At 47.6% G+C, this 25,936-nt stretch overlaps 1 protein-coding gene across 12 annotated transcripts; it reads right to left on the bottom strand.

Moving 5' to 3' along the window:
• Positions 1 to 731: 731 nt before the first annotated feature.
• Positions 732 to 25,928, bottom strand: CSAD (cysteine sulfinic acid decarboxylase). Of its 12 annotated transcripts, none has more exons than XM_037514818.2 (17): positions 25,595 to 25,649; positions 24,899 to 24,938; positions 13,264 to 13,410; positions 12,874 to 13,009; positions 12,482 to 12,608; positions 12,311 to 12,401; positions 11,867 to 11,973; positions 11,375 to 11,490; positions 10,819 to 10,898; positions 10,461 to 10,515; positions 3,960 to 4,076; positions 3,820 to 3,884; positions 3,473 to 3,554; positions 2,871 to 3,070; positions 2,695 to 2,746; positions 2,515 to 2,604; positions 732 to 1,395 (listed from the first exon to the last, which is right to left on the bottom strand). In XM_037514818.2, the coding sequence occupies exons 4-17, from the start codon at positions 12,997 to 12,999 to the stop codon at positions 1,222 to 1,224; spliced, it is 1,482 nt and encodes a 493-aa protein (XP_037370715.1). In that variant the 5' UTR covers positions 13,000 to 13,009; positions 13,264 to 13,410; positions 24,899 to 24,938; positions 25,595 to 25,649; the 3' UTR covers positions 732 to 1,221. The 12 variants fall into 12 exon arrangements, with proteins under 12 accessions (XP_037370715.1, XP_037370717.1, XP_037370719.1 ...); XM_037514820.2 differs by having other exon boundaries at positions 25,558 to 25,649; XM_037514822.2 differs by lacking the exon at positions 25,595 to 25,649 and adding an exon at positions 25,440 to 25,550.
• Between the last annotated feature and the right edge of the window lie 8 nt (positions 25,929 to 25,936).

Raw genomic sequence — 25,936 nt, forward strand, 5'->3', positions numbered from 1 at the left:
AGGAGGGACTGAGGGCCTTGGGTGACATTCTGCCTTACCCTTTGTATGCCGCCCACTTCTCCCCCAAACCAGGCCTCACCTTCTTCCAACCTGACTTCTTCAGCTCAGGTTTCCATGCCCTGTCAATCCTCCTGCTCCCAGAAACTTCTAGCACATTTTGAGAGGGCTCACAGCAGGCCTTCTTTCCTTCAATAGACCCACGAGGAATCCTTAGACTTTGTGAGCCACAAAGTCTAATTTTATTTTTATCTTTTCAAGATTTATTTATTTATGCATACAAGAACTGGGGTACAGGCCAGAGGTATGGAGGGGTGAGAGGATTCACCAAAGACAGAGTGGGGAACGGAACAGGCGGGCTGACTGAAACACTGCTGAGGGGAGCAGTGGGCGAGTCAGGAGGGGTCTGCCGCGCTGTGTGGATTGCTCCCTGGCTGGGGATGAAACTCATGCCCCAGCGGCTGTGGAGAGCTTCGTAGTGCTGAGACTTAACCTCTTGTGCCACCAGGGAGGCCCGCTGTTGTTTACTTCTCGCACATGAAGTACTCCTCCACGACATGCTTCACTGCACACTCTTTCCCTCGTCCTTAACTACCACACAAGTGCAACCAAACCTCCCACGGGTTTCCCTTGTCTGGCAGTTTTACCAAGGCCGACCCATGCCCCTAAGTTCTGTCACCAGCACGAACTAGACTGAAAGGTAAAAAGCTTTCACACAACCAAACATAGAGTCGAACACTTAACTTTATTATTTTGCTATTATAAAATCAATGAAAATCCATTGTATAACAAAAGAGGGACGCACAAAGGGCATTAAGAAGTCAATGTTAAAGCTGCCCACCATCCTATCCCAGGGAACACTATTAACATTTTGGCATATTTCAGGTCCTCTGCCTTTTCCCGTGTATTTCTGAATACAGGTCAGCTGTATTCAAATAACTATACTCTATATAGTTTTATATCTAGCTTTTTCAACAGGCTATTAAAATTATTTTTCTCCTGTTAATAAAAATCCTCTTTGTAAACATAATTTTGATGGCAGAATAACATTCCATCATATGGATACAGTATATTTAAACATTTTCCTAAAATCGAATATTTGTTAGGAGAGTTAGTAGATCAAAGCATAAAAAAACATTACGAAGGTCACTTTGTTTCCTGAAAAGTTTGGTCTGGCGAACACAGGGCAGGAGACTGTCAGGACCAGCAGGGAGAAGGAGGGGCTCAGAGGTCCTGGCCTAGCCGCTCCAGCTCGTTGAGGAGGAAATCCAAGTCGGCCTGGGTTTGGGCAGGGTTGGCCACCACCACTCGGAAAAAGTTGCCCCGGGCGCCATGGGGCTGGTAGCCAATCATCATGGAGCCCTTCTTCACCATGCGCTCCTTGAGAATTGGGGCCACCTGTGGAGGGGGGAGAGCTTCCTGCTGCAGCCTGGGGTCCGGACAGGGGGTGGGTGTTGCCCTTGAGATGCAGCTTTTGCCCACCCTCCTCACTTCCACCCCGCATACACTCACAGTCTCCTTCCAGGAGCAGATATCTCCAAGTTGCCACCTGGGGCCATTTGCTGCCAAATCCTGACTTTTCCTGATTCCTGACACTGCTTTAGCTGTACTTCAAGCTTTGGTCATCTTTTTTTTTTTTTTTTTTAAACAGGTTTTTTTTAAAGATTTATTTATTTATGCATATAAGAACCGGGGTACAGGCCAGATGTGCGGGTGGGTGAGAGTATTCACCAGAGACAGAGCAGGAAACAGAACAGGCAGATAGACTGAAATACTCTGCTGAGGGGAGCAGCGGGCGAGACAGGAGAGGTCTGCCACACCATGTGGGTAGCTCCCCAGCTGGCCGGGAATCGAACTCACGCTGCAGAGGCTGCAGACAGCTCACAGCACTGTGTTCAACCCGCTGTGCCACTGGGGAAGCCCAAGCCTTGGTCATCTTTAACATCTTCTTGTTCACTGTCTTAATTCTTGTCATGTCTTTTACCCTGTGATCCAACATGTAATTTATAAGATTGCCTTGGAGACTTTGGTTTGAAATAGATAACTATACTTTTCAAAAATAGTAACTCCCTAAGGGCAAGAGTATCTTTGTTGTTTTGGATCACCTGCAGTGCCAGTCACTTTAGGAGCCACGATGGGGTATCTCCTCACCTCTAGGAGGCACATGTGGGCAGGCCTTACTCAAATGTTCTGTCCCCATCAGGAAAGCTTTAGTGCCTCATAAATCTATCCTGGGCCTGGGCTCCCAGCAGAACTTCCAGCCAGGGATCTATGTGACTTATCCTGTAAAGCGCCTCTGTCCTCTTACTTTCCAGAAACATACCTTATTCCCCCGTCCCCACTCCCATAAAATGAAAACAGGTTGGTGTTATCTTCTGCAAGTCCACAGCACCTCCGGAACAAGAGACAAGCAGAGGGACGTGCCATACCAGTCAAGGCCCGCAGGGGGCAGAACCACAGCAGTTGCATCGCTTCCCTAAACTTAGGGTTAACCAGCACCGAGAACAGAAAGCCTACCTTAGCCAGCCTCTCACTGTAATCTGGACTGTCCTGTTTCCCTCGCAGGCTGGGAGGCACAAACCAGAAGCAAACATTGACAAATTCAGGCTGGGAGGAAGGAGGGATGTATGAGCTGAGGAAGGGAATGGTCTCACTGCCCGGGGCGGGGGATGCAAAAGAGCCTGGGGTTCCTCCTACCTCCATGACCAGCTCAAATCCTTCCCTCTTCTTCACCTCCTCCACCAGGTACCTGCCAACAGAGGATGAGCACTCACGGGGAGGAAAGGCAGAGACAGAGAAACAGAAGAGCCAGAGAGGTAATGAGAGAAGGAAAGGGGTGAGGAAGGAAAACTGGCAGCATCTCCCACTCCTACCGGGCAAGGGCAAAGGCCTGGTCCACACGCTGCTCCAGCCCTTGCCCGCCCTGTGCTTTCCACATGAGCCACAGCTTCAGACAGTCCACACGTCGGCCACACTGTACCACCTTGTCTCCCGTGTCTAGAGCCACATCATAGAACTTGTCTTGCTGGAAGAGGTAGCTGGCCTGGGACCCATGGCAGTGCTTGAGCAGGTTCTGTGGAGAGTGGGGAGACTGTGGGACCCCAAATTCTCCACTGATGTTTTCACTGGGGCTAGTTAGGGATTTCTCAGCTAGGTCTGCCTATTTCTTTCCCTGGAATCAGGCAGCGCTGACGGGATGGCTGCCAGCTGACTTAGCCCTTTTCCCTGGATTTTCTCCCAACACCAAGTTCTTCCCAAACTTCGATTATGACTTCAAGTTAAAAATTTTCCTTTGCCTAAAGATAGGTCATTGGGGTAAGTAAGGGAGCCCAAGACAATGGTTTAGGGTGATCGCACATATTCAGCTTCAGACGGGATGGTAAGGAAAACATGGGAAAGGCAGGACCCCCTCTAGCTGGGACAGAAGAACTGACAGAGCTAGGGTGAACGGCATCACAGGCAGGGGCAGACACACCGAGGTATCCCGAAGAAGAAGAGCTGAGCACTGCAGGCCTGCTGTGAGGAGCTTGTGGGGATTCCAGGCCACAGAATCTGCCCTGTGGTATGGCATAGCAAAGCTGGGTCAGCTGGTCCCTCCTCAAGATGCCCAACCAGAGGCCATCCCCACCCTTTATAGATCTAGGGTAAAAGGTCTATAGTCTCATCCCACCCCAGCAGTCAGGAAGAATTCCCAAGTCTGAATTCTGACCTCCCAACCCTAATCAATCATCTCTCCAATCCCCTGCAGCCAATCTCCTTCCTCAACTCCCAGATGAAAAGCCCTAGACCACAACCTCTCTGGATCAAGGGTTTAAAGGGCACCTCTGGATCCCAGCCAGGAGATGTCTATGTGTCTTCGACAGCAGGACGCTTCCACCCCAGGCAGCCTGTGGAGCAGAAGGAACAATGTAGGCCTTGACCTCAGCTCAGCCCACCCCACCCTCAGGCCCAGTCCCACTCACATCCACGTGCAGCCACAGCCCATGACGCTGGCACACATCAGCAATTGCATCCAGAGGATCAAAGGCGCCCAGCACGGTAGTGCCAGAGGTGGCAGTGACCAAGAAAGGCACAGCACCCTGTGGCAAAAATGCAGAGCGAGAAAGAGGCTATGAAGTCATATCAAAAGCTTGACGCAGGGGCCCAGCTCTAAACTCTTCATATGCCTGTCCTGGGCCCTTTTAACCTTATATTACCTTCTTGACCCCTTTCATCTGCAGGCGAGGACACGGATTCAGAGGTATTAAGAAACTTACCCCCAAGTTGAAGCTCCTCAAACGTAGGTCTGTTTCCAAAGCTCATACCTCTTTCAAAAAATTTTAATGTCAAATGTCATATGCCATATGAGCTGTCAATTCCACCCCTCGGTATTTATTCACAAAGATGGCAAAAACACCAATTCGAAGGGGTATATTGAACCCCCATGTTCACTGCAGTACTATTCACAATAGCCAGTTACAGGAAACAACCAAGGGCCGATGAGTGGGGAAGATGTGGGCTATACACACTGGAATGCTACTCAGCTATTTGAAAAAAAAAAAAAAGAAAGATGAAATCTTGACGTTTGCAACAACATGGATGGAACTGGAGGGGATTATGCTGAGTGAAAGAAACCAGGAGAAAGACAAACACAAGATGATTTCATGCATGTGTGAATATAAATAAGGCAAAGAAACAGACAACACTAAACCAAAACAAATCCTAGAAATATGACTACAGAATTGAGACTACTGGGGCGCGCGGTGGGGAAAGAAGGGAGAATGGGGTCCAAAGGTCTGTGGTGGAGGATTATAGATGCTCTGGTGGTGGGTGTGGCATGGTAACATAACCTGAAGACATGTGTGAACCCCCAGGTTCATATACAGTGTTGTAAGCTCATGTCACTGCAGTTATAACACAAAGTTATAGAAAAAATTCTAATACTACTTAAGTTTACACAGAAATTGAATTAGTATTCAAAAAACTATCCACAGAGATGAGCCCTGACTCAAATGGCTTCACTGATTAAGTCAAACTTTCAAAAAGAATTAATACCAGTTCTTTACAAACTTCAAAAAAAAAGAGAAAAGAGGGCTTCCCTGGTGGCACAAGGGGTTGGCACCACACTGTGAAGCAGTGCGCAGCCTCTGCAGCACGAGTTCCATTCCCGGCCAGCCAGGGAGCAACCCACATGCACAGCAGACCTCTCCTGTCTCACCCGCTGCTCCCCTCAGCAGTGTTTCAGTCAGTCTGCCTGCTCTGTTCCCCGCTCTGTCTCTGGTGAATCCTCTCACCCTCCCGCATGTCTCGCCTGTACCCCAGCTCTTGTATGCATAAATAGATAAATCTTAAAAAAAAAAAAAAAAAAAAAAAAAAAAAAAAAAAAAAAAAAGTGGGAACACTTCCAAATTCACCTTGTGAGGCTGGTATTACCCTGATACCAAAACCAGACAAAAGGTCACAAGAAAAGCGGAGATTATCTCTTATGAATGCAGACGTAAATATCTAGGAAACACTAGCACACTGAAATCAGCAACAAATAAAAAGAATCATACAACATGACAAAGTGGGATTTGTCATGGAAGTACAATGTTGGGTTAATATGCAAAAATCAGTTATGCATGTTATTTATCAATAAAGGACAAAATCACACTACACACGTACAGGAAAAAATGACAAACCTAATAGTCATTCAAGATAAAAAAAACCCAAACCACCAGAACTAAGAATGGCAGGAAATACTTTCAGTTTGATAAAAGACATGTACCCCAAAACCCCACAGCTGGGGCCTCCCCGGTGGCGCAGCGGTTGAGCGCTGGGTTGCGAAGCTGCCCGCAGCCTCTGCGGCACCGGTTCGATCCCCGGCTGCTCCCCGGCCACCAGAGGAGGGTCCCACATGGCGCGCAGACCTCTCCTGCCGCCCGCTGCTCCCCTCAGCAGTGTACTTCGGTCCTTCTGCCTGTTCTGCTCCCCGCTCTGGCTCTGGTGAATTCTCTCACCCTCCCACGCTTCTGACTGTGCCCAGTGCATGTGTAAACGAAACAAAACGAACAAACAAACAAATAAATAAATAAATAAAAAACATGCCTCTATTAAAAAAAAAAAAAAAAAAAAAAAAAAAAAAAAAAAAACCCCACAGCTGATGTCATACTTATTGGTCAAAGTCTGAATGCCTTCCCCCAGGAACAAGACAAGGGTGTCTATCACCACTTCGATTATGTGTACTGAGGGCAATGAAGGTAGGGCATTTAGGGGAGAAAATCTAGTAAGAAGCATCCAGATCAAAAAGGAAAAAAACAAAGCTACCTCTCTATTTACAGATAACATGATTTCATATATTCAAAACCTTCAGAAATTCACTAAAAAATTAGAATAAATGGGCTTAACAAGTTTTCAGGGTACAAGATCAATATTCAAAACTTAATTGTATTTCTATATATTAGCAATGAACAATTCACAAATGAAATTAAGTTTCATTTGCAAGAACACCAAAAGTAAAATAAGAGAAATAAAGCTAATAAAATATGCAAAAAAGCATACTCTAAAAACTAGAAAGCACTGTTGAAAAGAAGACCTAGAAATTGGAAGGATATTCCATGTTCACAGATTTACAGACTGAACATAATCCCTACCCAAGTCCCAGCTGACTTCTTTGCAAAATTTGACAAACTAATCCTGAAATTCAAAGGACCCTGAATAGCCAAACTATCTTGAAAAAGACAACAAAATTGGAGGATTCATATTTCCTGATTTCAAAACTTACTACCAAGCTACAGTAATTAAGACAATGTGGTCTATGGAACAGACATGCAGATATGTGGATCAGATTTAGAATCCAGAAATAAGTCTGCACATTTGCAATCAACTGATGTCATCAAGGGTGCCAAGACAATTCACTGGGGAAAAGAATAGTCTTTTCCAAAGCTTGTAGGCAAACTATAGATCTAAGGCATACAGGAGGGGAGAGAGGCGATAGAACTGGGTCCAGGAGTGATGTGGTGGTGGGAGATTTATGGGGACTATACAAAAATGAACAATGATACAAGAAAAATAAAATTAAAAAAAAACAATAGTCTTTTCAACAATTGGGACTGGGACAACTGGATATCTATATGGAAAAAACTGAAGCTGCACCCCTTTCTCATATATCATAATCAGACTTAAATTCATAATGAATCATAAACTAAAAGGAAAAGCTAAAACTATAAAAACTTGTTTTTATAAAACTCTTGTAAGAAAATAGAGGAGTTGGGGACCTCCCTGGTGGCGCAAGGGGTTAAGTCTCAGCACTATGAAGCTATTGGCAGCCACTGCAGCATGAGTTCAATCCCCAGCCAGGGAGGTGACCCACACAGGCGCAGCAGACCTTGCCTGTCTTGCCCGCTGCTCCCCTCAGCAGTGTATTTCAGTAGATCCGCCTGTTCTGCTCCCTATTCTGTCTCTGGTGAATCCTCTTACCTCCCTGCACCTCTGGCCTGTACCCCAGCTCTTGTATGCATAAATAAAAAAAAAAATCTTAAAAAAAAAAAGGAAGGGCTTCCCCGGTGGCGCAGCGGTTGAGCACTGGGTTGCGAAGCTGCCCGCAGCCTCTGCAGCGCCGGTTCCATCCCCGGCTGCTCCCTGGCCACCGGAGGAGGGTCCCACAGGGCGCGCAGACCTCTCCTGCCGCCCGCTGCTCCCCTCAGCAGTGTACTTCGGTCCTTCTGCCTGCTCTGCTCCCTGCCCTGGCTCTGGTGAATTCTCTCACCCTCCCGCGCTTCTGACTGTACCCAGTGCATGTATAAACAAACAAACAAATAAATAAATAAATAAAACATGCCTCTATTTAAAAAAAAAAAAAAGGAAAATAGAGGAGTCAACATTCATGAGCTTGGGTTAGACAAAGTCTTCCTAGATATGATACAAAAAGCACAAGAAAAAAACACATAAATTGGACCTCATCAAAATGTAAATGTGCTTCAAAGGGCGCCATCAAGATGAAATGACCACCTGCAGAACGGAAGGTGCGCTCTGCAAATCAAGTACCTGATAAGAAACTTACACTAAGATAGATGAGGAACTTCTACAACTCAGTAATAAAAAAAAAAATTAAAAGTTTAGCAAAGGATCTGCTGAACAGACATTTCTCCAGAGAAGCTATACAAGTGGTCAGTAAGCCCAGGCCCAGCTCAGCCTCGCCAGTCATCAAGGAACTGCAAATCCAAACCACAAGATACCGAGTCATAGCCACTGCGATGGGTTTAACAAAAAGAGAAGTGAGTTTGGATAAGGACTGGAGAAATTAGAACCCTCAAACACTGCTGGTGGTGGCATTGGAAACTAGTGCAGTCACTTTGAAAAACTGGCAGTTCCTCAGAGGTTAAATATAGTTACCTTATCACACAGTAACTCTGTATTCTCAGCTATATACCCAAGAGAAACAAACAAACAAAAACAACCAAAAGCATTATGTTCACACAAAAGCTTGTATATGTTTATAGAAACATTACTCATAACAAGCAACATGTAGGAACCACCCAAATGTCTATCAGCTGATGAAAGGATAAATAAATGGGTATGTCCATATATTTCAGAATGAAGTGCTATAGCATGCTTGAACATAGATGGACCTTGAGGACATTCAACTAAGTGAAAGGAGTTCATCAAAAGACCAAATATAGGGCCTCCCTGGTGGTACAAGGGGTTAAGACACAACCTATGAAGCTAACCACAGCCACTGCAGCACAAGTTTGATCCCTGGCTCGGGAGCTACCCACATGGTGCAGCAGACCTCTCCTGTCTGGCCCGCTGCTCCCCTCAGCAGTGTATTTCAATCTGCCTGTTCTATTCCCCACTCTGTCTCTTGTGAATCCTCTCACCTCCCCACACCTCAGGCCTGTACCCCAGTTCTTGTATGCATAAAAATAAAATAAATCTTAAAAAAATAAAAAAAAAAGACCAAATATAATAAGATTCTATTTACACGAAAAATCCAGAATGGGGAAATCCATAAAGACACAAATTAGTGGTTGCCTCGAGTTAGAAAATAGGAGCAAATTGGGGATTGGTAGTAAAGTGCATATGGTTTCTCTTTGGGGTGATAAAAATGTTCAAATATTGATTATAGCAATGGTTGCACAACTCTGTTAAAAATAACTGAACTGTACACTTTAAATGGGTGAGTTCTAGCTCAATGAAGCTATTACCATCCTACACAGTAAACAACTGTCCTATTCTGCTGCTGCCTACATGGTTACTCAGAGGTAACAGCCACACTGCACATTGTTCTCATTAACATGCTCAACATGTCCATTCTATGTTGCCATTTGCAACATATAACGATATACATATATCTGCGTGCACAGATATACTTAAATATGTAGTGGAGATACGGTCAATATATATATTTTCACCTCATTCTTTTAAATGGCTACATAGCACTCCAACAACAACAACAATAAATGCAACAAATATTTATAGAGTGCCTTACTGTTCTGAGTGCTTTCTAGTTCACTTAACCCTTCCAACTATGCTTTGTGGTTAAGTTCAATATTAGGTTTGTTTTATGAAGGAAGAAACTGAAACACACAGAGATACTATCATTTATTTTATCTACTGATGGACATTTAAAATTTTTCATTGTGATTTTATACTTTGCTCCAGTAAACATTCTCATGCACAAAATTCAATGTGCTTATGATGGTGACTTATAGCGTAAACCCTGCAGTGGGCCTCTGACGCCGTAGACAGGTACATTTAAAAATGGTAAATTTTTAATTTAAAAGTAATAGTGTCCAGGGCCTCCCTGGTGGCACAAGGGGTTAAGCACAGCACTGTGAAGCTATCATCAGCCTCTGCAGCGCAAGTTCAGTCCCCGGCCAGGGAGCAACCCACATGGTGAGGCAGACCTCTCCTGTCTCGCCCGCAGCTCCCCTCAGCAGTGGGCTGAGTCAGTAGGCTCAGTCAATCTGCCTGTTCTGTTCCCCACTCTGTCTCTGGTGGATCCTCTCAACCCCCGCACCTCTGGCCTGTGCCTCAGTTCTTGTATGCATAAATAAATAAATCTTAAAAAAAAAAAAAGTAATAGTGCCCACATGCCCACCCCTCCAAGGTGGCGACAGGCCCACATACCACCCAGTGTGGTGGGGAGTGCTGCTGCCTCCCCATCTCCCACTGGCCACGTCTCCTCAGCTTCTCCTTCTTAGCCCTCCCAGGTCACCTTCCACACCATGCTTCAGGGCCCAACTTCCTCCCTATGGGGCCACCTGGTACTCTATTGAGTGACTCAGTCCGGCTCTTGCCTCCTGGGGTCCAACTCTGAGGGGGTGTGGGCAGTCGTGAAGAGTACCACAGTGTCCCCACCGCTCAGCTTCCCCGGGATCACAGCAGCCCACAGGGGAGATGGGCATGGAGGTCAAGTTGGGGGCTGAGGGACAGCCCTAAAAACCCTCCAAGAAGGGGACGGTGGCATCCTCTCCCACCCCAGCACCCCTCATTCGACTCACCTCAGCCTCAGCCAGGCTAATCTGCCTCTCCAGATCCTCAGGGATCATTTTCCCTCTGGAAAAGAAAATTGAAGAAGCAACAAATTCTCTAAACTCAGAGGCAGAATGGTTTGGGCAGGGTAATATGGGGCTAGCAATGCAGAGGCCATATGTGGATTTTTCCCTGAGGGGGTAAGTGGATCTTAGGGGATGGGGTGGGAGACTCCAGCAGGCACTGGGAGACAGAAGTGGCAATTCTGCAGCAAGAGAGAGGGGAGAGAAATCCACTAGAGGCATGGATATGAGGCCAGAGCTTCTGGTAACAGGAAGGTACACTGTGCCAACTGGTTCAAAGCCACATGAACAGAAGGACCTTCACCTCTCATCTGCCTTGACCACTCGGACACTGTCGGTGCCAAGTCCCAGAAAAGCGGCGCTCTTCTTGATGGAGTAATGACACTGCAGAGGAAGGCAGAGGGCAGGTCAGGCTAGGGCTGAGAAGGCGGGGGTGGGGAGGACAGGGCCTGGTAAAAGTCAAAGGTGAACTGCAATAGATGAGACCAGGACTACTCAAAAGTTCATGTGTCTAGAAATCACCAGGGCATCTGGTTAAAGTTCAGATTCGGTAGGTCTGGAATGGAACCTGAGCACCTGCATTTCCAGTAATGCTCCTGATGCTGTTGGCCCATGGACCACACTGAGTCAAAAGGGTGTGGACTGTGTGCACTGCACTCACTGTCTCTCCCCAAGACAGAAGTCAAGGGGAGGGGGAGCATTAACTCAGCCCCCTTGGTTGGAAGGAAGCATATCCGTCTGGGGGGTATGCTGGCCTTGGAGGAGATGGGTCCAGGCAGGCAGAGGACCTGAAGGGTCTTGGGCGGGGCCAACTGGAAACTAGAATCGGGAGCCCAGAGTAGGCCTGTGCCTCTGCCCACCTCCTGTGATGTGAAAAGGGCAAGCGGCGGCAGTGCCCGGAGGCCTCTCTGCTTGCAATCCGGATAGCGCTGATAGCGAGCCAGGTTCATGGCATACATGTTGGAGATGGAGCCACCTAGAAGGGAGAGGGCGGTGCCCAGAGGCCAGGACAGTGGGTTAAAACTGAAGCTTGCTCCCCTGACCTCCCACCCAGAACTGGATAAAGCAGGAACGACTGGCTCCCAGGGTACACATAGCATGATGATAATCCAGAACAGCACCAGGGTCCTTGCAGATCCCCCTGACTGCTCTCCTCCACACCTGCGGGGCCCCAGACAGCCCCACCCAGTGAGAGCAAGAGTGGATGCTGGAAGAGCATGACGCCCTGGACTGCTTGGCAAACACCAGGACACAGGAGACTGGCTTGGCGCTGCCCGCTTAGATGGAGAGAATAGTGGGAGGAGACGAAATTCTTAAAAAGGTCAAAGGCAAGGCCCCTCCATCTCACACACCAGGGCAGAAGACCCCATCTCCAGAGCTCCAGCCCACCAGGGCCCGGAGTTTCCTCAGCACCTCTTCTTCCATGAGCACAAACACGGGGGCGATTTCATACGTGTACCTAGCGAGAGAGGGATGGGGAGAGGGCACGTCAGGGAGGGGGGCCGGGGCAGACTCTCAAAGGCGTCAGAGAAAGGAGGTGGCAAGAATGAGCCAGGGCAGGGTCCAAGAGAGCGCAGAGTTGGTGAAAGACAATGAGGGAAACAAGTGTCAGGACCACATGGGGCCAGGAGACGTGAGGATGGGGCCCAAGGGGTAAAAGGAACAGACTTTACCAGCAGAGAGTCTCAGAAAATGGAGAGGAGGGCAAGACCATCTCCCTCCTCTACCCCCAAAGGACTTCTTCCAAAAACCCCACTCCTCTGTGGGGTGCGGGAGGGGGCCTGGGGATGGCTCACTGGCTGGTGTTGAGGCTCTCGGTGACAATCCGCCCAGCCAGAGCATGGGGGTCCAACCCCGAGAAGAGCTGGTTGAAGAAGCGAGGGTGACCTGGAAAAGGGGAGCAGGGAGCTCAGAGTGACGCTGTGCCCACAACCAGCACAGTCCTCCCGCCAGACGCCGGGACGCACAGGTCTTCACACTGTAGTGGATCACAGCGCGGCAGCGCTCCAGGATCTGCTCCTGCGACTCCCCCTGGCTCCGCAGCTCCAAGTCCAACAGCTGCTTCAGCTCCTCCGGCTCCTTCCACTCACAGACCTAGGAGAAGTGGGGTGTCCTGGGGATGCTTAGACACCCCACTGACTGCTGCCCAGCTCACATCTCAACAGACTCAAGGCCCCACCAACCTGCACGGAAATCACCACACTGGGAATACTTTCAAAGCAACACGAGAAGGGTAAATGAACACGGCAGGAGCCAGCCCATAACCCCGAGGCACACAGCGAGACAGTGATGAATGCCGGGGAGGAGCAGAGAGGGGACAGCCAGGCTCGATGGGCACGAGGAGGGAGAAAGGACCCACCTTCTCAGAGGCGCAGGTCCCTTTCCGAATGACCTCATCCACAACAATCCCAAACACATCTCGGAGCAAGGTTTCTGCAGCCACCGGGTTCCCGTCAAGGGAGGGGAGGCGTTCGGCGTCAGCCATGGGCACAGATCTGTGAGTAGAGCAGGGGTTAGTCCCGCCTCAGTCTGCGAACCCCACCTGGACGCAGCCAGTAAGAACTGCAGTCCTGTAACAGGCGCAAGGTCTCAGCTCTGCAGCTCCGTCCCAACTGTCGCTGCACACACCCAGGCAAGGGCGAGTGTCCAGCGAGCAGTCAGTGGAACAGGTGGGAAAGAAAAAGGCAGGAGCACTGCGCGGGAGGGATCTCGGGGCCACTGCCCGCCTTCGGCCGAAGCAGAGGCTTACCTTTCTGCTCAGGTCTCGGTTCAGGTGAGCTGGAGGCAGGGTACACAGCTTTCCAGAACGTTAGGACCAGAGCAGGAGAGGAAGTGAACTATAGGCAGCAGTCACATGACCGTGACATCACTCTCGTGACCCTTGCCCTTAAGAGAACTTACACAGATTTGGGACGGGGACAACAGGTTCAGATAAGTCCCCTGAATAATCATTAGCTGACATGGAGGGAGGGGAATAAGATGAAAGGTAAAAACAGGTGCCACATTAACTTCAGGCGGCCAGTGGAAGGGGGGATTCCAACGTGAATCAAAGGATCCAGAGAAGGGAAGGGGAGGTGTTTTGCTCAAGACAGCAGAGGTGAGCTCAGAACACTGCTGCAGGGGACCCTGGGCCTGTTGGGGAAGGGAGCCCAAGAGGCTGATGGAGGTGCAATGCTTTGGGCAGGCTCAGAGGCCCCTCTCTCGTATGCCACTCCCCAGAGTCTTTTCAGAACTGTCCTGAGTTCTAAAGCCCTCTCCCAGGGCAGGAAGGAAAGGAGGTCACACTGAGGAAGCATTTTGTTAAGCTAGTGTCATCCTGAGCCTTGCAGGCTGAGGGCACTAAATTAAATCGGGAGTAGCTATTTGAAATGGGCACCATCTGTGCTCTCGCCAGGGTGCTGGAGACTGAGCAGGTCTCGCTGTCCACTGGGAGGACACAATGCGACAGTTACAGCTCAGGTCCTGCCTGGGTTCTCTTCCCAATGCTATCAGAAGTCAGAAAAAGGGCCTCCCTGGTGGCACAAGAGGTTGAGCACAGCACTGTGAAGCTGTCCGCAGCCTCTGCAGCACAAGTGGATCTCCGGCTGGTGAGGGAGCTACCCACATGGTACAGACCTCTCCTGTCTCTCTTGCAGCTCCCCTCAGCAGTATATTTCAGTTAGTCTGCCTGTTCTGCTCCCTATTCTGTCTCGGGTAAATCCTCTCACCCCCTCCACCTCTGGCCTGTACCCCAGTTCTTGTATGCTTAAATAAATCTTTTTTAAAAAAAATTCAGGGACTCCCTGGTGGCACAAGGGGTTAAGCACCTCACTATGAAGCAATCCAAAGCCTCTCCAGCACGAGTTCAATCCCCGGTCAGCCAGGTAGCAACCCATGGTGCAGCAGACCTCTCCTGTCTCGCCCGCTGCTCCCCTCAGGAGTGTGTTTCACTCAGTCTGCCTGTTCTGTTCCCCACTCGTCTCTGGTGAATCCTCTCACCCAGTGCATCTCTGGCCTGTACCCCAGCTCTTATATATATAAATAAGTAAATAAATAAATCTTAAAAAAAAAAATTCAGAAAAAGAGGGGCCTCCCTGGTGGCGCAAGGGGTTAAGTCTCAGCACTATGAAGCTATCACCAGCCACTGCCGCATGAGTTCGATCCCAGGCTGGCCAGGGAGGTGACCCATATGGCACAACAGACCTCCCCTGTCTTGCCCACTGCTCCCCTTAGCGGTATATTTCAGTAGATCCACTTGTTCTGTTCCCCACTAGGTTTCTGATGAATCCTCTCACTCCCCCGCCCCCCTCCCCCACACCTCTGGCCTACACCCCAGCTCTTGTATGCATAAATAAAATAAATCTTTAAAAAAAAAAAAAGAATTCAGAATAAGAGGAGAGCAAAAGAGGCTGAAGACTTGGAAGCCCTGCAAAAGGACTGGAGCTGCATCTTGAAAGTGGGCAGGAGACAGGGCTAGGAGAAAGGGAGGAAGAGAGGCACTGAGGGGTAGGGGAGGTAAGGCATGAACTTACATGGGGAATGAGAACAGCTTGTTCTGAGGCCAATGAAGGCACCTGGCTGCCTGGAGGGAGGGTCCTGCAAGGGCACTGCTGAAGCAAAGGCAGGGTGGGTCAAGCTGCAGCAGATTATGGGGAGCCGAATGCCAGCCAGGCCAAAGAATCTCAATTTTATCCTGCAGAAAGTGGAAAGTCACTGAAAATTCTGTGGCAAGAAATAATGTGATGAAATCGACACTCTCAGAAGACCAGTTTACAGCAGCGGGAGGCAGAATTAGCAGGCAGCTGCAGTAATCCAGGCAAGAGGTGATTCACACTTGAATAAGGTGGCGCTACTAGGAAAGGACAGAGAAATCTGCAGGCTCAGCCACTCACTGGATTACACTGATTTCAACACTTATGGAATCTATGCTGGAGAAGGAAGGGTTAAAGATGGCCCTGGGGTTTCAAGCCTGGGTGGCCAGCAAAAACAATCATGCCCCTAAAAGAAACTAGGAGCAAGGCAGGGGAAGCTGAATGGAAAGTAAAATGACTATTTCTTAGACTCAACCAAGTGGGGCTCTCCTCGGGCTACGGATACTCACATGGGAGGAGTCAGGCCCAGGACTCTGATGAGATGTTAGGGCGGGAAGCAGATTTGAGGGTCAGGGGACAGCTGAAGCCTTGTGATGGGATCCATTCCCCAAGGGAGAGGATATTGGGAGAGATGGCCAGGGAGACAGAGGCAAACACCAAGGCCTAGGGAACTCCCCCTGCCCCAAAATGAGGGACCAAGAGGATCAAGAAAATCTGGAAAGGGAGGAGCCCTCCTCAAAGTGGGCGGCTCTACTGTAACCCACTGCCAACAGTCACCAGACACTCGGACTAGGTGAAAACACAGCCCAAAGGACCTTGGTGCGTCTCCCCTTCAACTTTTCTTTAGTACACTGGGTTTGGGAAAAACTGGGGAGCTGGCCCATGCCTTGAGAATTAAAGAATCAATCCTTGAGCAGTTCTCACTTTAGCTCCCCTGAAGGGTGGCAGCAGTGTGGGGTTTAGGGCGAGAGGCTTGAAGGACCGAGGCTAATAAAAACAGGTGCCACTGAAGCATTCACCAAATGCACACTTGGTATTTAATATGCATTATTCTAATCTTCACAACTGCTTATGCCAAGTTTGTAACCTATATGTAAAGATGAGGAAACTGAGGTTTCAGAGACACTATTACAGCAACTGTTTCCAAAATTTCCGACCCCTCTCAAATTATTGGCCTGCCAGCTTTCTCTCTGTCTTCCTCTCATTTCAAATTTCTTAGAGAAAACAAAAGCCATCAAAATGTATTCAACTTGTTGCTACCTGCACTCTGGATCCCTCAATCCCTCCCTTCTTCCTCTAATATTCATTCACTATCTAATGTGTGCCAAGCACTTTGATGACTGCTAGAGGGACGATGGAGAGCAGAAGACAACAAAATCCTTGTTCTCATGAAGTCCACAGTCTAAAACACAGGTCACAAACTAGAGGACGGTTGAGCCAACTCTCACCCACAAACATGGTTTCGTTTGGCTTGCACCGTGCAACCTTTAAAAACAATTGTCAACACTGAAAGATACTCACATGTAAATACAGACTTCCGGCTTCTTGTACACAACAAGGTCAGACCTAGCAACACTAGAACTGAATTAACAAATTGCAATTAATAAATGGCAACTGCCCTTTTATTTTTGTAGTTTCCCATTTAGTATGTTTACTTTTTACTTTTGTTATTTTTTTTTAAAGGGCAGGTTTATTAGGGAAGGGATAAAACAGATAAAGACACTTGCAGAGACACTGCGGGCAGGAAGAGCTGCCCCAGAAGGGACAGGTTTGCTAAGAGAGGCCTGCATGGTCGCGGGTGGGCGGCCTGCCAGGTCACGGGCAGGCAGGAAGGCTGCTGCCCTGCAGGGGGAGAGAGTTGGTGAAAAGAGGCACCTGCATAGTCACAAGTGGGCAGACGGAGTGCTGCTAATTTTGTTATTTTTGATTATGCAATATTCAGGTAGTTCACAAATCAAAACATATAAAAATATTAATAATTAAAAGTCTAAATCCCACCCCATTCGATAAGCCCCACTCCTATCCCTACTCCCAAAGGTAACCATTTTTAGTAGTTTCTTGGTAACTTTTTGGAGTTTTTAAAGCAAATACTAAGAAATGTGAGTGCACGCGCGCGCGCGCGCGCACACACACACACACACACACACTCTTTTTTCCACATAAGAGCACACAGTCAGTGTTCTGCGCCTTACTTTTTCTCAGTTGACAATATGTGGCCACTCTTCTAACAATAGAGAACTCAGTCATCCTTTCCAAGAAGATGTCAGCTTTATTGAGAGATAATTTACATATCACAAAACATACTCCTTAAATTATAAAGTTTTGTAGAGTAACAAAATTGTGCAACTATCATAACCAATTCCAGAACATTCTCTCTTTCTCTTTTTTTTTTAAGGTACAAAAACTATTCAACAGTCCACAGCTACAGATTTATTTCCTCTTGGACACACCCACAGCGCAGCCCCGTGTCCTGCAGTCGGTGTGCCGGCCTTAGTCGCAGAGTCCCCAGAGTGGCACAACCTCCTGTGGGCCCAAATCTTCAGTAGCTCCAGGTTTTCATGGAAGTTGTTCACCAGACCGCTGGCTAGGACCTGATTCCATTTTCCACCCTTCATGGCCTTCCGTCTGTCAGTCCGAAGTCTTGCGCTGGCATAGATTCAGCATAATGGTGACCACAAATTCCACCTCGTCCTCGATGAACTCCCTTGCCCTCTTAGTGAGGCCAACATCTCATTCCCTGGACCCCACACCAGCCGATTATTGCCCCACATCCTTAAGAGCAATGGGGGCAAAGGCACTTCTGTTGCCCATGTTGGTGCTGAGCACTCCCCAAATGTGCAGGACTTCTCAAGGGTGGTAGAGACATGGCGGCAGTGCAGTGGCAGCATGTAGGCCCTTGTGGAAGGGCTCCAGAACATTTTCATCACCCCCCAAAAAACTCACTAGCAATCATTCCCCATTCTACCTTCTCCCCAACACTCGGCAACCACTAATCTACTTTCTACCTTTATAGGTTTGCCTATTCCAGATATTTTATATAAATGGATACATCAATTTTGTGACCAGCTTCTTTTACTTAGCATGATGTTTTCAAGGTTCTGCCAGGCTATAACACATATTATGGCCAAAACATCTTCCCTTGTATGGACATATCATGTTTCATTTATTCATTGACCAGCTAATAGACATGTGGGTTGTCTTCACTTTTATTATGAACAACGCTACACGTTTTCAATTCTCACGGGCACATACCAGGGTATGGAATTGCTGGGTTATATGGCAATTTTAGGTTAAACTATTTGAGGAATTGCCAAACTGTTTTCCAAAGTAGCTTCACTATTTTACACATCCACCAGCAATGAATGAGGGTTCCAATTTCTCCACATCCTGGCCGGACTTGTCAATGTTTATCTTTTCTGTTTCAGTCATCTGCATTTTGATACCAGTGCGTGAAACTGCCTGTGTTCTCACCCTCAGTAACAGAGTATGCAGTCAAACTTCAGAATCTTTTGAATTTGAGGAGTGAAAAAAATGCTATTTCAGTACAGTCTTACTTTAGCTGAACTCCTGTGTTAGTCAGTTTTGCTGTAGTAACAAATAGCTTCAATATCCCACTGGTTTAGAAGAACAGAAGCTTCTGTATTTCTCTTTCACAGTTTATGTTGGTGGTGAGGATGGTCACAGATGATTCATATGTCACGATGTTCTCACGGCAGAAGGAAAAGAACAAAAGGCAGAGAAAACGATGTACCAACTTAAAGCTTATGCTCAGACCTGGCATATGACACATTTGTTCGCTCATATCCCAGTGACACTAGGGCAGGGGTGAGGGTGTAACTTCTTCCCCACCAGAGGGCACTGCAAATCACATGGCAATGGATGAAAATGTTAAAACCAGCTACACAGTCAGGCCATTGGAGTTTTGCATCGTCTCACCTTAGCCCTCCAGCATATCTCACGCATACATTACCTGCCTGGTCCTGGAGGTGTCTGGCTCTAAACTCTAACGGCGTTCTCTCCTATTCCCCCAGGAATACCCTCTTGATCATGCTCCCTCATCTATTCAACTCCCCTTTCCTAAAACCTCACCTGTGCCCACTCCAGCTGCCTCTCTTCAAAGTCAACCTTCTGAAGGGTTGTCTCCACCCCCATCTTCACTTCTCTCCCACTTTCCTCAGCCCCCCTCCAAGCACCTTCCACCCTCTAAGTTCACTAAGAACTTCCCTGCTTCCAAATCCAAACCATCTTATTCTATCTGATCCCTCTGCCATCCTATCTTGAAAGTTTATTTCATTGCTATCCATATAATAACTAAGGCTGGCCATTTCTTAAGCATCCTTTGTGTTTTTGCCTTTCCTCTGCTCTCCCATAAATGCTAGAGTCTTAGGGTTCTACTCCAGGCCCTCTCTAAGTTATATGCTGCATCTCACCTAGGACAATCTCATCCACTCCCAGGGCAAAGTGTTGGTGACTCCTCCACCCCAGATTTCTCTTCTGAGCGGGGTGAAGATACCTGCCCCATGTGGAAGGCTCACAGGCACTTCACACTGAACGCACCCAAACTCCTTACCAGCCCTCTCAGACCTGCTTTTCCTGGATTCCCTGGTTCAGTGAACAGCACTGTCTCCTGTTGGCTGCTCAAACCTACATTCCAACTTGATCTTCTGCCTCCTCACCCTGGACAGATTTTTTTTCCTTTTTATTTAATCTTCAAATGTTATGACATTGTCTCTCTCCTTCAAAAACAGCAGAATTGCACTAAAATTTGGTTAAGAAAAATTCACATTTTTCTTCTAGGCTGTGTCATAATATTCTTTTCCTTAAAAACTCTTTATACTCTTTTTTTTTTTTAAGATTTATTTATTTATTTATACAAGCACTGGGCATAGTCAGAGGCACGGGAGGGTGAGAGAACTCACCAGAGCCAGAGCAGGAAGTAGAACAGGCAGAATGACCTAAGCACACTGCTGAGGGGAGCAGCGGGTGGCAGGAGAAGTCTGTGCACCATGTGGGACCCTTGCCCGGCGACCAGGCATCGAACTGGCGCTGCAGAGGCTGCGGGCAGCTTTGCAACCCAGCGCTCAACCACTGCGCCACCGGGGAGGCCCTTAAAAACGCTTTAAAGATAAGCTGGCACCTTCACAGTGAAAAAACTTGGTGGACACCACCTTATCCAAGTGATCAAGGCTAACTAACAATACCAATAATGGCAGAGTGATCATGGGCCTCCTGACAGGAGGCATTTATTACATAAATACACATTTATTACATAAATGCACTCAACCGCATTTATGTATTATTTCTGCCAGAAATGCATAACTTGAAATTAATTATATCGAAGTTGAGTGCCATTCTATAGAACAACTACCCTGTGCTCTTAAAAAATGTCAATGTCATGAAAATCAAAAACTGAGGAACTGTTCCAGATAGAAGGAAACTAGAGACATTACAACTAAAAGTTATGTATGATCTTAAATCAGCACCTGGATAAGGAAGAAAAAACCTGCTTTAAAGATGTTACTGGAACAGGGCCTTCCTGGTGGTGCAAGGGGTTAAGCATCGCACTATGAAGCAATCCACAGCCTCTGCAGCACTAGCTCGATCCCCGGCCAGGGAGCTGACCCACATGGCGCAGCAGACCTCTTCTGTCTCCCTGCTGCTCCCCTCAGCAGTGTATTTCAGTCAGTCTGCCTGTTCTGCTCCCCACTCTGTCTCTGGTGAATCCTCTCAAACCCCCCCCCATCTCTGGCCTGTACCCCAGCTCTTGAATGCATAAATAAATCTTTAAAAAAAAAAAAAGATGTTGCTGGGACAACTGATGGAATCCAACTGTAAATGGCATCATAAATATTAGCATTTTATCAGTGTCAAATCTCCTGAATTTGGTTACTGCAATGTGATTAGGTAAGATAATGTTCTGATTCTTAGAAAACATGCTGAAATATTTAGCAGTAAAGGAGCATGATATCTGCAACTTTCAGTTCAGTAAAGATAACACGGTATGTATATATCTATGAGCATTTTCAGAAAAGTCTTATCGAGATGTGATTCACATACCATAAAGTTCACCCTTTTAAAGTTTATACAACTCGGGCCTCCCCGGTGGCGCAGCAATTGAGTGCTGGGTTGTGAAGCTGCCCGCAGCCCCTGCAGCACTGCTTCCATCCCCGGCCACCGGGTGAGGGTCCCACATGGCGCGCAGACCCCTCCTGCCACCCACTGCTCCCCTCAGCAGTGTACCTCGGTCTTTCTGCCTGTTCTGCTCCCTGCTCTGGCTCTGGTGAATTCTCTCACCCTCCCGCGCTTCTGACTGTACTCAGTGCTTGTATAAATAAAATAAATAAATCTTTAAAAAATAAATGAAGTATACAACTCAATGGCTTATAGTATATTCACAAAGCTATATATCAATCACATTATTTAATTCCAGAACATTTTCATCATCCCTCCAAAACGCCATACCTACTGGCAGTCACTATCCATTCATTTTTTAAAACACTGAAAAAGGAAAAAGACTTCCAAATATTAACTGGTTATTTCTGAGTATTAGAATTATAGATGATTTTAATTTTCTATATTTCTCTAAATTATACAATAATTTCATATTACTTCTATAATTTAAATTAAGGCTTTTTTTTTTTAAAGATTTATTTTACACAAGAAGTAGGGTATAGGTCAGAAGTGGGGGAGGGTGAGAGAATTCATCAGAGCCAGAGCGGGGAGCAGAACAGGCAGATGGACTGAAGACACTGCTGAGGGGAGCAGCAGGTGAGGCAGGAGAGGTCTGCTGCGCCATGTGGGGTTCTCCCTGGCTGGTGGGGAATCAAACTTGCGTTGCAGAGGCTGCGGACAACTTCGCAGCGGGTACTCAACTGCTGCGCCACCAGGGAGGCCCGAAATTATGGCTACTTTTTAAGCAACAGCAACAAAAGAAAAGTTAAGAAAGAATTAAGGGGCAATAAGAATTCCAAAATACACAAAATGCTTAGGAAATGACCCTAGAGCCTTCCTGGTGGCGCAAAGGGTTAAGTCCTCAGCACTATGAAGCTATCAGCAGCCACTGCAGCACAAGTTCAATACCAGGCCAGGGAGGTGACCCACATGGCGCAGCAGACCTCTCCTGTCTCGCCCACAGGTCCCCTCAGCAGCGTATTTCAGTAGAATCCACCTGTTCTGCTCCCCACTTTGTCTCTGTTGATTCTTCTCATTCTCCCCACCTCTGGCCTACACCCCAGTTCTTCTATGCATAAATAAATAAGACTTTAAAAAAGAAAAAGAAAAATGACTTTTAAAAAAACAAGAAATGACCGTAGTATATCATGTGGTTTCCCAACTCCTTGATCCACTACCACCAAAAAGGTCTAAGCGGCAAAAGTATAGCAAATATGCCGCTCATTTCTATTCCACAGCCCGAACGGCTCTCACAGAGGAACGGGTTCAGCCAGTTCAGCAAATATTGCCTGAGTACCTAGTACTGTTGCCTGGCACTGTGTCTGCCAAATGCAGTGTCTGCCCTATGTGCTTCAGCTAACAGTAAGGAAGTGGCATGTAAAATAAAGGCATTATCACCACAACAGCCCAGAGCACTCACTGAAGAGCAACAGGACTAATTACTTCTGCTCAAGTGGCCCAGGGCAGCCTTCAGGGAGGAAACACTCAGACTCTCCTTAAGGCCATAGGGAGCCTAAGGCAGGAAAAACCCTATCAGTACCTTTACAATACTGTCTCCCTAAGTGCTGGGTGGACATGAGGCATGAATTTCCCAAAAGAAGTTAGGGAAGATCACGCAAGATGAGGAAAAGGGAAAAGCAATGCTGCTTGTGAAAAGCAGACTTATTGTCAGAAAGTGAAAACTGACCCTGTGGTGTCTACCTATTAACAAACCCCACTGCTGGACACCCACATTAATAGAGGGACCAATTGCCTTAGGTGTGTTTTCTTCCCTTCTAGATTGTACACTCCTTCTTTAAGTAAAGCAACAAAGAGAAAATTGGCACTTCAAAAATGTTAATTTCCATCTTCCTCACTCTCCACTCTCTTCTCCCAAGGTCTTGCACAAAGGAAACAAATAAACATCTGTGGAATCAACCACCTACTTTATGTACTAAAAAATAATGTTGTATGACCTTACGTTTGAGTCATATAAACCAAAAATATGTATTAAAGCTAATTTAGAAAGATTTGCAAAAAGTTTTTTCCTCTTCTCAAAGCCTCCTCATCTGTAATTTCATCTGATCCTCATGGCCTGAAAAGATATTTAGTGATTCATTCTCATTGGACTCGTGGGCCAGAGAGGGTGAATTATTTGTCCAAGGTTACAAATGTGACATGGGAAGGAGCCCAGGTCCTAATTTTCTGACTTCGAGACCAGTGCTTCTCCCACTGCATTACTGTTCCCGTTTAAGTCTGGCATTTCTCATTACCTCTCACCATACCAAAAATAAACTGCAGCTAAGATAAATAAATAAAAACTGCAAACATACAACTGTGAGAAAAGCATACGGAAATATTTTTATAACCTCGAGGTAGCATATCACAAAAACCCAAAAGCCACAGGAAGATTTGACTATGTAAAACTTTTAAAAGTCTATGTAAAAAAGGCAGCAAAATGGTTGAAGATAACTCATGACTTTATTTTCCCCTCCTAGTAATTTTACTCACTCAGTTTTCCAAAATGGTTTTTGCTCTTCCTTGAAAGTCTCAGTGCTATCTGGCTATAACCAGCCACTGAGGTATGAGTTCCATCCCCCACCAGGGAGCTAACCCACATGGCACAGCAGACCTCTCCTGTCTCACCCCTCTGCTCCCCTCAGCAGTGTATTTCAGTCAATCTGCCTGTTCTGCTCCCCACTCTGTCTCTGGTGAGTCCTTTTACAAACTCCTTCCCCCCGGCCTACACTCCAGCTCTTGTAAGCATAAATAAATAAAATTAAATCATTCAAAAAAAGTCTAGAATACATGTAGGGCACATTGTAGATGCTCAATAATAAGCTCTGGATTAAGAAAAAAAATTTTTATATGAGCAAAAAATAAAAGCCTAGTAGTAGTTTGTATATCAAACTGGTAAAAACAACCTTCCGGAGCATGAACTAGTAGAGAGAGAAAGTAAGCATTTTTGGCCTTTTATTCTTTTTTGTTGTATGGATTTTTTAAAGTAATTATGAGTTACCTTTTTAAAATATTTTTTTAAGATTTTTTAATTTATGCATACAAGAGCTGGGGTACAGGCCAGAGATGCAAGGGTGAGAGGATCCACCAGAGACAGAGTGGGGAACAGAACAAGCAGACTGCGGGCCTCCCCGGTGGCGCAGCGGTTGAGCTGCCCGCAGCCTCTGCAGCGTCGGTTCGATCCCCGGCTGCTCCCCGGCCACCAGAGGAGGGTCCCACATGGCGCTCAGACCTCTCCTGCCACCTGCTGCTCCCCTCAGCAGTGCACTTCGGTCCTTCTGCCTGCTCTGCTCCCCGCTCTGGCGAATTCTCTCACCCTCCCAAGCTTCTGACTGTACCCAGTGCTTGTATAAATAAATAAATCTTAAAAAAAAAAAAAAAAGAACAGGCAGACTGACCGAAATACACTGCTGAGGGGAGCAGCGGGTGAGACAGGAGAGGTCTGCCTCACCATGTGGGTTTCTCCCTGGCTGGCCAGGGATGGAGCTCGTGCTGCAGAGGCTGCAGATTGCTTCAAAGTGCGGTGCTTAACTCCTTGTGCCACCAGGTAGGCCATAACTTTTTAAAAATTAAAGACAGTTCTAATGACAGTTTCTCTCCATTTTATATCAACCTCATGATGCTCCTAAGCGCACAGGAACTTACTATGAATAGCTCAAAACGTGGAGTGCTCAGGAAACGAAACCTGTGTGCAAAAAAATAGCTGGGAATCCTTGTCTTCTTTCACTCTCGGTTCTCCTAAACGCAACCTGAAAGCACCTAATCATAAACTGGGCCCTAAAAGGAATCGACACTTCCCTCCACTCAGTGCTCTCGGCACGGTCCATCTTTAGCAGGACTAAGCATCTCAACACCTAAACCCGACAGCTAAAGCTGGAGGGAGTATTTGAAGGCTCAAGTTTCCAGGTCCCAGGAACCACCCTGCACGTCTACGAGCAGCCTGCAAGCTCTAGAGCTTTTTCCAGGCAAGGAGGGCAATTTTAGACCCTGGGCGGCCCGCAATGAGGAGGGAAGCGGTATAAGGTAGCCCGACTGGGTTACCACGGCCGCACATTTTCAGACTGTGGCGGGGTGCACACGGCGGGCGCGCTCTGAGAAACCTCGCTCCTCCGCCGGCGATCGCGGCCCTCACCCTGAGGAGAGCCCGGGCGAAGACAGCTCCCCGAGTTACGTCAAAAGCCGTTACCAATGATGCGGGATCTACTTGGGGCTCCAGGCTCAGAAGCGACAGGGAGGGAAGACGCGAGGAAAGGAGGGGGGTGACTGTTTTGCTTTTGCTTTTTCAAAAGTCTGAACCATTTCACCTAGAAAAACCTGCGAACCAGCAACCCGCGCTCAAACCTTTCGGGGTCTTCACGCTGCCCTCAGTCAAGATGGCGGCCGGGGCTCGGCCGCACCACGGCGCACGCGCCGCGCCGCGCCGCGGCCCCTCCCGCTTCCCGTCCCCCGCGCGCCGGCGCCGCCCACTCAGCCGCCGCGCCGCCTCGGCGCATCCCCAGTTCGCCCCTTCTCGGGCTGTCCCCGCCCGTCGAGGCTCCGAGCCCGGAAGTGGATCGCGCGGCTCGGCGGAGAGGCCGGGGGGGAGGGGAAAGTGCTTCCGGGGAAACGGGCCCCGGGCTGGTGTTTGTAAACTTGCCTCGGTCCCGACGGGGGCAGCGGCGGCCGCGGGGTTGGCACGGCGTG

This window comes from Talpa occidentalis, unplaced genomic scaffold (genome assembly GCF_014898055.3).
Source record: "Talpa occidentalis isolate TD23 unplaced genomic scaffold, MPIMG_talOcc4v2.1 talOcc4.16, whole genome shotgun sequence".
In the NCBI taxonomy this organism is placed as follows: Eukaryota; Metazoa; Chordata; class Mammalia; order Eulipotyphla; family Talpidae; genus Talpa; species Talpa occidentalis.

What these genes read in the sequence shown, in the direction of transcription:
- CSAD (XM_037514825.2), bottom strand. Translation starts at nt 12,999, where the DNA reads ATGGCTGACGCCGAACGCCTCCCCTCCCTTGACGGGAACCCGGTGGCT. An exon ending in GAGAGCCTCAACACCAGCCA is followed by an intron (nt 11,974 to 12,310) that starts GTGAGCCATCCC and finishes CTCTCTCGCTAG; the next exon opens with GTACACGTATGAAATCGCCC. An exon ending in CCCTTTTCACATCACAGGAG is followed by an intron (nt 10,899 to 11,374) that starts GTGGGCAGAGGC and finishes CTTCCTCTGCAG; the next exon opens with TGTCATTACTCCATCAAGAA.